Source organism: Cinclus cinclus, chromosome 3, assembly GCF_963662255.1.
Source record: "Cinclus cinclus chromosome 3, bCinCin1.1, whole genome shotgun sequence".
Classification (NCBI taxonomy): Eukaryota; Metazoa; Chordata; class Aves; order Passeriformes; family Cinclidae; genus Cinclus; species Cinclus cinclus.
The window spans coordinates 59,484,695-59,498,718 of NC_085048.1; the positions used below are offsets into that span (position 1 = coordinate 59,484,695).

Below are 14,024 nucleotides of genomic sequence, written 5' to 3' on the forward strand. Positions count from 1 at the left end.
CGGTTCAACAGCAGCCAAAGCCAACCCAGCTGGTACCTGCAGTGCCACTTGCCTCTTGTCACTGCTGGGTTCATCTGACCATGCTGAATTGTTTTGGTGAGCTAAGCCAGCAGAAGGCTGTCCATTATCTTCCTGCTGTTAGAGTGTGGCAGAACCCTTGGTCAGGGAGAACTGACAGGTTGGGTGAAGTAGTGGGGCTTCTGTGGCAGCAGAAAGATTGGCTCACAGCTGTAGACCAGTTGTGTTGGTGCTTTTGCCTCTGGAGCATTACACGAAACGTGATCTTTGCACTGTGTCTTTCATAGTGCCTGCTGTCAGGAGGCCTCTTCTTTCTGCAGCTCCTCAGTGTGCAGAGATGGGCACTGGGCAGCTGTGAGACAGGAACCCACACAGGGCATTGGGTGAGGAGCCTGGGAGCATTTCTGCATGGCGTGTTTGTCTAGAACAGCTTTGAATGGCGCTTTCCTGAAAATGTGTGGTTTTTCCATCACCCTTGGAAGAACGTAGCGTTCTGTTGGCCCCACTAAAGAACAGCAACGGCGGCTGGAATTTTGTCATGCTCTGCCTGGTACTAGTGATCACTTTGAGCTCACAAATGGGCCCATCTTATCTCTTTACTGATGGTTAACAAACAGTGACTACATGCTCCTGACACGATGCTAAATTCCGTATGAATTGCACAGAGCATTGCATTTTCTCACTGTAAGTTACTGTGTCTTGGTTTTACTGTGGAAAACCTTTGCTAACATGGCCTCACTACGTAACCATCTTTGAGTCGGCCTGAAGCCCTTAGTATGTTTTTAATGTAAAGAATTGTCTACCTTCTTCTTACACTGTTTTTACCACTCCTGATTTCCTCACCTCTTATGTATTAAGAACTTGGTATGTGTTTGTCATGTGAAATAAGTTTGTCTCCTTATTTTCTGTGTTGTTCGCTGGGACATCCCCTCCGCTTGCCCCCTGCCGTGAACACCACCAGTGGTTCTAATAAACTATAACATGAAGGATATGGCAAGTTTATCACCAGTCTGTGTGAAAGAGTGTAATGCATTGTGTGAGCACCTGTAATCCATTTTAGTGCAAAGTCAGATGGGCTACCATAGATTTCCCTTCTCCACCACATGTGCAGAGAACTTTATTTATGTAACAAAAAACTGTTGACAGTCACCTCCTGCACTCTCTTTTTGAACCAACTGCTTCTTAAAAGTATTTTGTAAGGATAAGTGAGAAGGCAGAGGATGAATGTTCACCAAGTGTGTGGGGAGTTGCAGTTGACTTGGGGCTGAAGTGAGGAAGGTGTAATGTCCTCACTTACCTGTTGCAAACATTCTTAATCACCTTTCCAAACAATCTGGAGGCCTCTTGTGCTTACCTGGCACATATTACACAAAAGCAAAACAAACTATTCAGTTTCCTGCTTGTGTCTTGGTTGTGGCAAAATGCACTGCACCAGATAGGCCCTACCATTCTTAACAGCCTGAGTATCCTAGAGGAAAAAAAGCCCCAAAGCTGATTGCTTGCTTTGTTTTTAGCTGCAAGATTTCTCCATAATGCAGCTGTCTTGTCAAAAGACACTCCACAAGACTTTACAGTTTGGAGGTATTGAATGTTCCTGATGGGTCCTTTAAAGTGTTTCAAAGTGCATAATTGGGGCACTTGAGCATAAAACTACAATTATACACTTGTGTGTTAATTTTGTGTACAGATAGATACTACTTCAGTCTGGACATAAATGAGAGGGAAGCATTTTCTTGTGTGTGTAGGAATTTGTTTTGTGAATGTTTAAACAAAATAGGTGTTCAGATAATAGCCCAAAACAACAAGACTTGGGGGAGGGGGGCTTGAGCTTTCAAGAAAAGAAGGAGCACACATATACTGGAGATGCTTGGAAAGAGTGGTAGTATTATGAACATTAACAGGTGAAGCACAGTATTTGAGTTAAATTTAGTTACAGTATTCATTTTTAAAAAGTTCTAGTAGTTTGGTAGAATGAATGTATGAATTTGGCGGTTGATTCTTCATAGGTTTTTAGGGGCCTATTTTCAATTAAGCAGAACAGGTAATTGTTGATAAGTGATGTTAGGACTTTAAAGGTTTTCATTTGTTTTTCTGTTCCATTTTGAGAATAATGTTACATGAATTGGATTAACTGTATCCAGATACTTACATTTAGCAGATGTTTCTAAAACTTACTTGTGGTAACTGATACAAGGAATAATTTACCGTAATCATCTTATTTTGAGTATAATAAAACTGTAATTATTTTTAAAATTATTATGTTCTATATGGTTTCAGCTATGAATTTATAAGATAGATGTCTTTGATGTTTCTGTCAGGGTTCTTTTGATGTTTTCCAGTGCTAAGTAATAGGTCAAATTAAATAATAGAAGTGGAATAAATCAAATATCTGAACTCCGTGACTACAAGGAATGATTTGAAAGTTTTCTTTTAAAAATACTTGCAGGAATATTTGGAATCACAGCTGTTATGTAAGTACTCCTATTTAAGAGGCTGACTTGGTTTTTATGTGTTCCCAGTAGGGAAAGGGAAAGAAAAGCCATCTCAGAAAAGATTCACATCTTCCCTTTTTAAAAAATTGTTTTGGTTGGTGTGATATTGGTTTTATTGGTGGTGCACTTTGGTCAAATTCATGTAAAGAAGAAGGGTTTCTGATAAGAGTTGCTCTGTATTTCTTGATTTTCTAAGCCAGCATAAGTACCCTCAAAAGAATATCGAGGAACTGTTCAGCAGGAATAGGATCCTGATCTTAGGCAGTTAATGCTGTGCTGCAGGATAATAAATTATCCTGGATGGGTAGAAATGTAATCAAATTTTCTTACCATTAGTTCAGCCAGTATTGTCTTTGCCTCAGGATTCCTTGCTGTGGGGAAGTTTTAGAGTCCAGATGAAAAGTATGATTTTGATCCTGCTATAATAGAAGAAACGAGAAGAATTTGGACTGTAGAAATGACTAAATTTATCACAGATATTGCTGAACCTAAATGATAGGTATGGGAGGTCATCCCTTTTTCTTTGTGTGTTGACTGACCTCTTGTGCTGTGGACACTACTTGGGGATTCAAATCCATAATGGGAGCACAAAGAGCTATAAATCTGTTCTGTCATTCTATGTTCATTGCAGGTTTTTCTCGATTAAAGGTGTGATATCCCTTAACACAGTGAAGGACCAGAACAGAAGATGACTTGCTGTCTGCTGTTTGTGGGAGTTAACTCAAAAGTGGTGACCTTGTCAAAGGTGTCTGGGCCAAAACCAGAGGGGTTCTCTGTTAAAGACTAGGAATTGGTGCACCCCTTGGTGGATAACTTTGTACTAAGACACTACTAAACTGGATCTAAACTAAACTAAACTATACCCAAGATACTAAACTAAATAGGATCTTGCAGTGGTCTGGGTCTGAAGGTACCTTAAAAATCATCAATTTCCAACCACCCTGGTGTGGGCAGGGACACTTCCAATAGACTAGGTTGCTCAAAAACCCATTCAGCACTTTGATTGTCAACAGCCCCATTGAACACTTCCAGGGATGGGACATCCAGAACTTCTCTGGGCAACCTTTTCCAGTGCTTCACCATCCTCACAGTAAAGAAATCCTTCCTAATACCTAATGTAAACCTGCCTTCTTTCAGTTTGAAGCCATGCCCTGTTGTCCTGTCACTACATCCCATTGTACAAAAACCCTTTGCAGCTCTCTTTTAGAGTTCCTTTAGGTACTGGGTGTAAGGGCGTGCACTGTAAGGATCTGTGAAGCCCTATGAAGTGGACAAGTTTAGGTGGAAAGAAGAGAAAGGCTTATCTTGCTTAAGAGCGCGTGGTATTGCTCCCTGTGGAAGATCTTTTATATTCTTCTCCTGCTGTTTTAAGAGATACAGTGAAGGGCTCTGAACGATCACAAATGATTTAGTTCTGAATGCCATTGGGTTTAGGAATGGTGAAGACAGTATTCATCAAGATTGATCTCTTTGGAGGAGAACATGAATTAATTAAAATAAACACCCTTTTCTTTTGAAAGACTAGAAGAAAGAAAGAAAACTCAAGGGTGTGCAAGATGCCAGGGAAGCAATGATAAACAGGGTGTGTGCGCATTCTGCCTTTTCTCACTACTGAGATTAAAGAATGTTTGAAATTTTTCCTCCTACCAAGACTGTGTGCCAGAAGAAATGTAGAGTGAAAGCTATTTTACTGAGGGATTTTTCAGTCTCCGGTAGGTGTTAGATGTCTCTCTGTGTATAAAGGCATAAAACTGGAGGATTACTCATGCAGCTGGATTACCTGCTTTTCAAACTTAACCCATACCTCTCATTTGTGTTCCCTGCTTTAGAAGGTTTGAATGACACTGCAGAATTTGTCTGAAGAAATATGTTTCTCTGTATTTTTTTAACCATATTTTATTTTAACCACCATTTGAGAAATAGTGGTCAAAATTGTTACAAATTTCCTGGAAAATAAATGGCAACTAGAGGATTTGGGGATCAAAGAGCACTGTTTGTTCCATTCATGGGTGCTCAAGAAGTGCCCTGTAATAAATTATTTGTTATATGATTAAAAATCAGTTAAATATGGGATTTTTTTCATTTTTCTGTAATGGCTGGCATTTCATATGTGAATTTCATGCTACTCAGGCAGCAAGAGGTAAGGTTTCCTTCAAGTTTTTTAATGATGCCCCAACCATTAGAATCACCACAGAGATCAGGTTGAGACAGTTCTGATGTGCTTTTCCTTATATTGGTTCATAAAGTGGAGATCTATTACTAAAGCAGATTGCATGATTCATTTTAATTCTTTTGATCACTTAAAAAAAAAAAAAAACAAGGGAGGCAGAGTGTAAAGAATAGATATCTTACCTGACTCATCACTTGAGAGAGAGTGTGTGTGTGTGTGTGTGTGTGTGTGTGTAGGCACTATGATTTCTCTCTATTTGTAATGCAATATATCAAAATAGCTCTTCTAAAGACAATTCTACTGCAAATTTTTAGTCTTCTCTGTAGTGTCGGTCTGAGAACATAGATACAGCAATGTGGAAATCTCCTACTGGAGATTATATTTTCTTCCCTTAACTTGCAGAATGGACCAAATATTGCATTAGTTCAAGCTGTAATGCACAGTGTGAATCAATACTGCTGTATGAAAAATGTCTTCCTTTTGTTTCTAGACTCAGCTGTTTACCTCTCCCTTGAAACTAATTTTAGCTCATCTGGAACATGCAAATTTTTAATTTTTGTTTGTTGTTTTTAGGGGAAGGTGGGAGTGGGAGGTGGTTGTGATATTGGCATAGATTTAGCATTTACAGCAGAGGTAGTTTTCATCAATTTCTGACAGGGGAATCAAAGTGTTCTTTTTTGGAAGGAGAGATATTGCTTTTCCCTATAAATGATTGACTATTTTGTGGTGGTAGTCTTTATTTATTTGGCTCTCATCATGAAGAATAGCAAACTTATTCAAAATCTCAGTACATCAAAAATATATCAATACATAAAACATAAGTACTATTCCATACTACAGTCTATGCAAAAAACTATGTTAATAAGATGTGAAGGTTGCACAGCTAAGAAGTCAGAAAACATAAATGATAAAATTCTAGCAGCCACATTAACTAAGCCACATTTCACATCCTCTGTATTTTATGAAATTCCTTTGACAACATAAATCAGAAAGAGAAGGTGCTATATATGTGTAACATGGCTCAGTTAATGTTGCTTTTGGAACTTTAGCATCTGTATTTTCTGACTGGAGAGTTCCTTAATCATGTAGTCTTAAGTAGATTTTTTTACACTTTATTTTTGGTAGGTTGGTTTGGGACTTTTTTAGGAGAGGAAAACTGCCTGTATTAATAATTGGTTAGTTCATCTTGCTGTGATTTAAGCTACAGTAAAAGGCAGTATATAGAGAGCACCTTATGACAGGTACATATGTGATGCCATATACATTGCACTGACAAGTGCTGTAATTGTGCTTCCGAGTACTTCTTGGGGAAAAGGGGATTACAGGCATGTGTGCAAGTCTTGTCCTTTCTGTAGTACTGGGTATGACTGCATTGCAGACTGCAGCACCTCGTGAAGATGGTTGAGCTACCTTTTTAAATGAACTAACTGGCTTGGGTACAAGAAGCGGTCTGGCTATAAGAGTGTGGGTCTCCTTTGACCTAATTCACCCTTCTATGGAGCATGGCAAATCAGCTGAGCACAGCTTTTGGTGTAGGCTCCTGCCAGTATCTGAGCTAGTTTGCAGATCTCTGTGCTGCACTGCAGTCTTCAACATAGGCATGCATTTAATGACTCTGCAAAATCCACTACCTTGCAAGTTCTGGAATGGGGATTATTGTTCTGTGACACAGAAAGATGCTTTTTATGCTTTTGCTTCCTTACTCTGGGTCACAGGGTGGATCAGTATCAGGCCCAGTGTTAATATTTTAAAGGCTTTTAATAAGATTTTAAAGTTCATACTTCAGTGTAAAGGCAAGCAGTGTAGGAAAGACAGTAACACAGGTGAACATTATGACCAATGAATTGTCAAAAGGTCAAAGCTAAGTGAGAAGAAGTAATAAAATTTATAGAATGTATGAATAAAATGCTGTAGCATCAGGATTTCAGATTTACCTCTGATTATTAATAGCCTTGACATTAACACCCAGCTTTCTACTTGGTTTCTTTTTAGATTTTTTTCTTTTTTGTCATTCAGTGAGGAAGATTTTTAGCCTTCATTAAGACTGTGTGCGCAAGCATGCTGGGGTTGAACATGTTGATTTGAGACAGGAGACTATGCTGCCCTAACTGACAGAATATTCCACTGAATACGTGCCAGAGGATTTTCTTATGTCATATAAGCATATTATATTTTTCTTCTTCCTATAATTCAGCTAAACTTATAGATGAAGACCTGAGGCTTATATGAATTTGAAAGTTCTAGATATGAACCAGATATTTTTGTTAAGTGTGTGAAAGTCAGGGAGTTAGTTTTCCATTACAGCTTTCTATTGGAAAGTATGGAGAAATTGTTTGAATGTTTGGAGGAAAATACTTAGGGTTTGGCAGAGGTCTGATTTTGGAAATTTAAAACTGAAACAGAAGTTGTTTCAGAAATCACAAGTGTTTTATTTGAAGGTTTGATAGGAACTGAGCAGCATCTTTCTTTAAAGTTGTAATTGAATTGACCACTGCAAAATTAAAATAAGTAGAATTACATACTTTTGTTAACTTTTTGTTGGCTGAAGGACTATGCTGTTTTACTCCTAGTGTAAAGTACCAGATGGTAGGGTTTCATTTTTCTGAGAATGCCCTTCACTATACATTTTTAAATTGTAATTTCTATTTAATTACAGTGTTACAAGTGCTAAGAAAGTGGAATGTTACTGATGATTTTATTACTCAGGGTGGTACTTGTTTAACAATATTCTGTCTCACTGTTCCTCAGCAGAGTTGGCTGCTGAACCAGGTAGTGCCACCCTTTCTTATGAGTGGCACCCCTGCCCCTGAAGTTCAGTTTTACTTCTCTCTGTAAGCTGGGCTTAATGCTGATCAGTCCAGGCAAACCTGTGTCCCCCCAGGTTTTTGTATCATGATAATGTGGTCCACAGCTTCCAGACTGTGTTGTTGCCTTCTGCCAGTGTCATCCAGGGTAATGGATATTCAGTATCATGCCTCACTTTTTGGGCACCCAATAGATTTCTGGGAGAAGCAAGGATGTAGCCAGGACTCTTCCCCTGTAGTGAGCATGTCATGGTATGTGAGGTGTTCCAGTGGATCCCAGAGCGACTTCGTAGAGCTTTTTGTGATAGGGGACAGGTAAAACTTCTTCCATTTTTGACTGGATTTAGCCATCAGGATGGTGAAAAAGGGCAGTAGCTGCATATTGATGGTACTATTAGTGTACCTACACTAACACCCTAATTCTGTTATATTTTAATTAAAAAAATTATTATAATGACTCTAATGCTGTCTAATGATCCTTCTTCTTTGATATCAGTCATGGATTGTGCATGCAAAAACTGCTTAGAACATCCATTTCTATCAAGGTATTACCTGGAAAAAGAATGCCTGCCACCAGATCCCTTATTCAAACAAGAATTAAAGATAATGGGGCTAAGTTGTAGGTTTAATTGGATTTGCCTCATCTCTTCATTTTGGCTGCCAGTGTTGTTCCTATTATTCTCATCCTTTCTTAGTTTGTGTTCAGAGTGGTGTAATCAGTGATGGTCAGCCATACTTCTCCCAAAATAATGCTATTTTTACTGTGCAAGTCAGATAGGAGTCCAAAGTAATTATTACAGTTTCTGTGCTTGCCTAGGAATAGATGCAATCTCAGGTCTGTTCCCTCTTCAGCTGTCCCCAGAATGTCTGCACTACCACAGGCATGATGAAGTTTGCCAAATTCTCGTCTCCTCCACTGTGTGGCCAAAAAAATGTGGGTGTAAGGCAGAAGGGGAGGGAGGGCTTGCTTTATGAAGAAAGAGGATGCTTGGGTCATTTCCTCCAAGCATTGTAAGTAATTGGCTTTAGATTTGTTTTGTTCTGGGGAGATTTTAATTAAGCTCTTTTTTTTTTTTTATGCTGTTTAATAAACATTTGTCCATAAGCGGTATCTTGTGATCCCCATCAGTAAAGCAGGAGGATTAATTTGCATGTTGTTGTTTGTTATTTATTTAAATAGCCACAGCAATTAATGGAGTGTTCTGCTAAGGCAGTGGTGATGAGTTTCTGCACTGAAGATAACAGCATCCAAACATATATATAGCATGATGATTATTGCTGTATTTTAGGTGGTGGTATTTGGTTTTTTTTTAAACAGTTTGGATTGGGAGGATATGGAGGAAAATTCTAACATGAGGTGATAGATAAGATCAGAACAAGAGCGTGGTGCCCTTCCTTAAATCAGTGTCTGAAAGATTGCTTGGGAAAATATTTTTTGCTTGGATAAAAAAAAGAAAATGGAGCAGTCTCAGAGCTTTGAAGTCAAGGTATTATTGCCTCTTCAGGTTGCTTACATTTGTTACTTAGTATCCTGCAGACCAAAAAGTTTCATTGTTTTCTCTGGGGACTTGAGTATCTTTTGCAAAGAGGTGAGGAGGTAGGCATGGCTCTGTCGGGGCAGATCAAGGGTTCATGTAGCCCCGTATATCCTGCCTCCAGTGGAGGCTTTAATTGGATGCCTAGAGGAGAGTCAGAACAAAGCAAGCATGTGGTACTTCCCCCAGTACTCTTCAAGCCTTCAGCTATTTTCAGTTCAGGGACTTCCTGAGCCAGATGTGGCTCTATAAATTTGGTAACCCTCAGAGGACGTATTTTGTGAACTTTTCCAGTCTTTGCTTGAGCCCACATAAACTTTCAGCTTTCAAAACATCAATTTGGCAGGGAGTTTCTAAACATCTGCTACCTCTGTGACTAGAGAACCTGTTTCTCTCTTGTTTTGAAGTTTGCTTCTGCTGTTGAATGCATTCTGATCGGTGTTGGACAAGATGCTTTTGTAGCTTTCCACCATGTTCCTACTTCCTGGTGTTTTTTCCATCCTCTAAGAGTTATAGATTCTTTTTATAGAAACTGTTCTATACCTATGCCGATTCCTTTTACATTTCCCTGAACCTTTTTGTCTGACCGTTCCTACTAAGTCCAAGATGTCAGTAGGGAGGGATTTTCTTTTGCTGTGTTGATGTTTCCTAAATCTCATCTTCATTCTTATCTGTCCTGATTTATCCAGAGCAGTCATCAGTGTTATGTAGTCTTCAATTACTCAAATCTCTGTCTTTTCTTTTTAAGCCATACTGAAATTCTCACCCACCAAGGCAGCTCCAATTTAAAGGTTGTATATGATCATTAGTAATTTAGCTTTTTGAATTTGATTAGAACTCTGGAGTGATACTTTTTGGTCCCAAGTCACTTCTCACTGATCATTTGTCTCTTTATTCCATGAAAAGTCCCATCAGATTCAGACACATTTATCAAGTCCCTCACAAAGGACTCCAGCATGGGAGAATCCCAAGATTTTTCCACAGTTCACACTAGAGCCAAAGATTTTGTTAAGCTTCTCTGTGATGCCATTGTGCTCTCTGTATCTCCCCTTATACCTTCATCATCATTCATCACTTCAGACTCTGGCAGGCCTCCTACTTCTGATGTGTTTGAAGAAATGAATCATTATTCATTTGATTCCCTTTTCTAGCTGTTCCAACAGTTCTTTCTGGCCTGTCTTATTACATTTGAAGTGCCAGAGTTTACAGTCTTTTCTGTTTTCCTCGTTAGGGCCTGGTGCTGGCTTATTGAAGAGGATGCCTTTTTGCCTCTAGGAAGCTGCAGTGAGCCTTGCTGGTGTCCCTTTGCTCTTATCAAGTTTTTCTGAATGGGTGGTGCATATTGTTTCTGTGCTTTCCATGTGATAGTTGTTAAACAGCTTTGATGCTGCCAGTCAGATTTTATTTCTCATAGCTGTCTGTTAGAGATTCCTTTTAACAAGCTTTCTCATTTTAGTGTAGTTGCACTATTTGAAGTTAAGCATGACAGTAGTAGATCCCTTGGGTTTCATTCTTCCTGTAGGGATGCTCAGTTTAACTCTGTTATGGTCACTGATGCACAGTGGTTCTGCAGCTGCAGGATGCAGTAATAGATGATTCTTGCTGCTCCAGACTAAGCCAAAGACAACAGCTTTTCATGCAGATTCCCTAACCTGCAGTTCCATGGAACAACCTTTGACAGTTATCTGATACTTTGGTCTCAGCTTTGTAGTCTGCTTACTCAGTCTGTCTAGGAGGAGTTGAAATCTCCCCCTAATCAATCTTGCAGCATGCCTTTTGCTGATCTTGCTAGTGTGCTGCTGCCAGTGTTGTTGTAGTCTGGCCATGCATGGTGGTTCCAGCACTCAATCTTCTTAATCTGACCAAGCTCCAGACCTCTGCTGCTTGGTGAGATGGAGTTTTGTTTTGATTAGTTTTTAAATGCTATGTAGCATGTAATATTACTTTGTTATTAGCTGTCTTCTCCCTGAATTTGTATCCTAGGATGATGCCTACAAGAGACCCCACAAATTATTTCTACCATATTTCTTATATTACCACTATTAGTGCTTTTGTTTGCAATTTGATGTTCCAGTGATCCAGTCCACCCCTCTTTGTGAAGAAGTCCATGTATTGTTGGAATTTCTTACTGCCACTCTATTTACACTGCATGTCTGTTTTTCATTCTTTGATTCTTCTCAGCATCTTCACTTGATGTCCCAGAATCTCTATGTCTTCATTTGACATAGCAATACCACACTTTTTAACCATATGTTCTTCTAACCTCCTCTTCATTTTAAAATTGCATTTTCTTTTGCCTTACATACCAGTGACCTGGCTCCTATGTTCAGGTGAAGTCCAGCTCTCCTGTACGAGTGTCTTTATTCTAGAAATATTCTGGTTGCTCATGCATCTCATCTCTTGCTTTGTTACCATCCTGTCAACTGGCATTCAAGTTCTCTTTTTTCTTTTTTTTTCTTTTTTTTTTTTTTTTCCCAGCAGCCCTTATTTTGCTGTCTAGATATCTTTCCTTTTCTTCCCAGTGTAACTGGAACCCAGATGGGCCACAACATAGATTTCTCCTCAGCATTTACTAGGAACCAGTCCAGGCTCTGTGACCTTTGCAGATGATGGGCAAATCACCATGTGGTCTTCTGTCAGATCCCAGACTCCAGCTGTCTGTTTGCCTGATGATATTTCAACACACCCTTTTTAGTTTGCATTATAAAGGCCTCATTTATGCATCATCGGGGGCGAGGGTATTTGTCAGAAAGGGTTGCTTTGGTCACAGAAACATTCAACTGCCAGTGAAATTATGGGAAAGGAAATGGAAGTGAAGACAAAGAGAGCAAGTGCAGGAGTAAGGTTACAGTGCTGACTTTAGGGGTAACCAAGAGGTTGGACTGCCAACTTCTGGCAGAAGTAATAGGAGCAGATCAAGTTGTGGTAATAAACAGCCTAAGCAGGTGTTTAAATTTAACTTTGTATTGTTACTAACATTATTATTATTATTATTATTATTATTATTATTATTATTATTATTATTATTACCTAGCAAATACTGTTGAATGAATGTAGTAAATTAACTTTAGGTAGAACAGGTATGTGATTGCTTGTTGAATAAACAGATTTATCGTTGTATCAGAATTTCAGTGGGAACAGTTCAGAGATCAAAGCATTTCAGATGTGCTCAGGTGTTTTGAGTCACTTGCTTAGGGCAGGGATGTACAGGACCAACAGGAGGTCCATTCTTGAAGGGAGAAGTTGTGTGCTGCATCTATTATTTTCTGAAATTATATTAAATTCCAGTGTTTGAGGAAAAGTATGGGTACCTAAAATCAGGGAAATCTGGGCATGATACCAGGAGTCTGTTGAAAGTGTGCTTTCTAGAAAATGTCAGTGTATTGATACAAGGCTTATAGACTAAACCAATGCAGAAAATTTCTCTGACATTGTAATTGACTTGGTTTTGGTTCTAACTTAAATTCTCAGTGTGTTCAGGTTCTCAGTATGTGATACATGTTCCAACTGGTGTGTAACACATTATTTTGTTTTGTTGTTATTTTTAAAAAGTATGTATCTTAGTAGGGGAGAGAAGATTGAAGAGAGATTAAATTTGACAAAACCAAAATCCTGCCCAACTCTAAGACTTTCATGTAAGGCTTAAGTACAAACACTGAAAACCTGAGGACTGTGCGCAAAAGATTAAATTAAAATTAGTACCTGATTGCTTAAAAAAAAAAAAAAGGCATTTATGTTTCAATGTCTGCTTAAGAGTTGTGCCTTTTTTCCACAATTCTTGGGTCAGTACATGGGAATGATTCCTCTGTTGATTTGCCTCAGTAGTGTGCCCAGGGAGAGCAAATATTTCAAATAACTGCTTCTGTGTTTTAAGGGTGGGTATTACAGAATTGTGATGTTCGGAAGTGTAGCATTTTCCTTAGAAGCTCTTCCTGAAAAGAGTAACTATACAGGACACTTGGGTTTACTGCTCCTGCTAAGGCAAGAGTATCCAAGGGCTCCCATTAACTGCCGAGTAAAGGAGTCAGACCACTGGGTCAGCTGTGTAGCTGAGGATATCACTTCTGCTGAGGTTGCCATAGCAGGGGGACATAGCTTGCTTTCGTGTGCTTCCACTTATGTGTTTGCTTTGCTTGTCTCTTCCAACAGATCCCACCTCAGTATGGTCAGCAAGGTGTAAGTGGCTACTGCCAGCAGGGCCAGCAGCCATACTACAACCAGCAGCCACAGCCCCAGCACCTGCCACCCCAGGCACAGTATCTGTCACAGGCCCAGCAGAGGTACCAGGCTCAGCAGGTAAGCACTGTCTTCCACTACTGACACTCACCCTGGGGCTGGGAGTGTAAAAGGGACCCACATGCAGTGAGCAAAACCCACCCCTCTTCTTTTCGTGTTAATTGAATAACAATAATTAAATACTAAATTGGGCAAAGTTAAATAAACGTAGAATCAGACCAAATCCTTCTCAGTGGTCTTTAGGATATATGCACAAATACATTTGCACATGTTTTCAGACTTAATTTCATACCACTTTTTAGGGCAAAGCCAGTGTATATGTCCCAGCCACTTTATTTTATTAACTGTGCTTTTAAAAATGGGTAACGATTTCTTGATGGCATGTCAGTGGGTGCTGGAGCTTTTCTTTGCTTTTGTTTTGTTGTTTCCTCACAAGACAGACATAGTTGAGAATTCCTGCATCTAATGTGGTCACTGGTGTTTTGGGGTTTTTGTGGAGGAGTTCAAGGTATTTTGGGGTTGCTTTGTCAAGGGAGCTTCTTAAATGATATTTTAAATGGATATTGCAGCCGTTAATTTGAATGTTGTCAGTTTGCACATCCAGTTAGAGAAACTGTACAATTCATTATCCATTGCTGGTTTTGATTTCTGCTCTTTATATTAAGCATTAAAATTATTTTCAAGCGATTCTGTTTTTTAACCAAGATTGGAAGTGATAATGTATAGGTCTGGTTCCCATAGCTGAAGAAACACATGGATTTTAGATACT

General features: G+C 39.1%; 1 protein-coding gene across 4 annotated transcripts in view; it reads left to right on the top strand.

Moving 5' to 3' along the window:
* ARID1B (AT-rich interaction domain 1B) overlaps window positions 1-14,024 on the top strand; it is a 322,479-nt gene that overhangs the window by 67,546 nt on the left and 240,909 nt on the right. For all 4 annotated transcript variants that reach the window (XM_062490065.1, XM_062490061.1, XM_062490064.1 and 1 more), the window contains one exon: window positions 13,169-13,315. In XM_062490065.1, coding sequence (XP_062346049.1) covers window positions 13,169-13,315 — 147 coding nt within the window. The remainder of the gene's footprint in view (window positions 1-13,168; window positions 13,316-14,024) is intronic.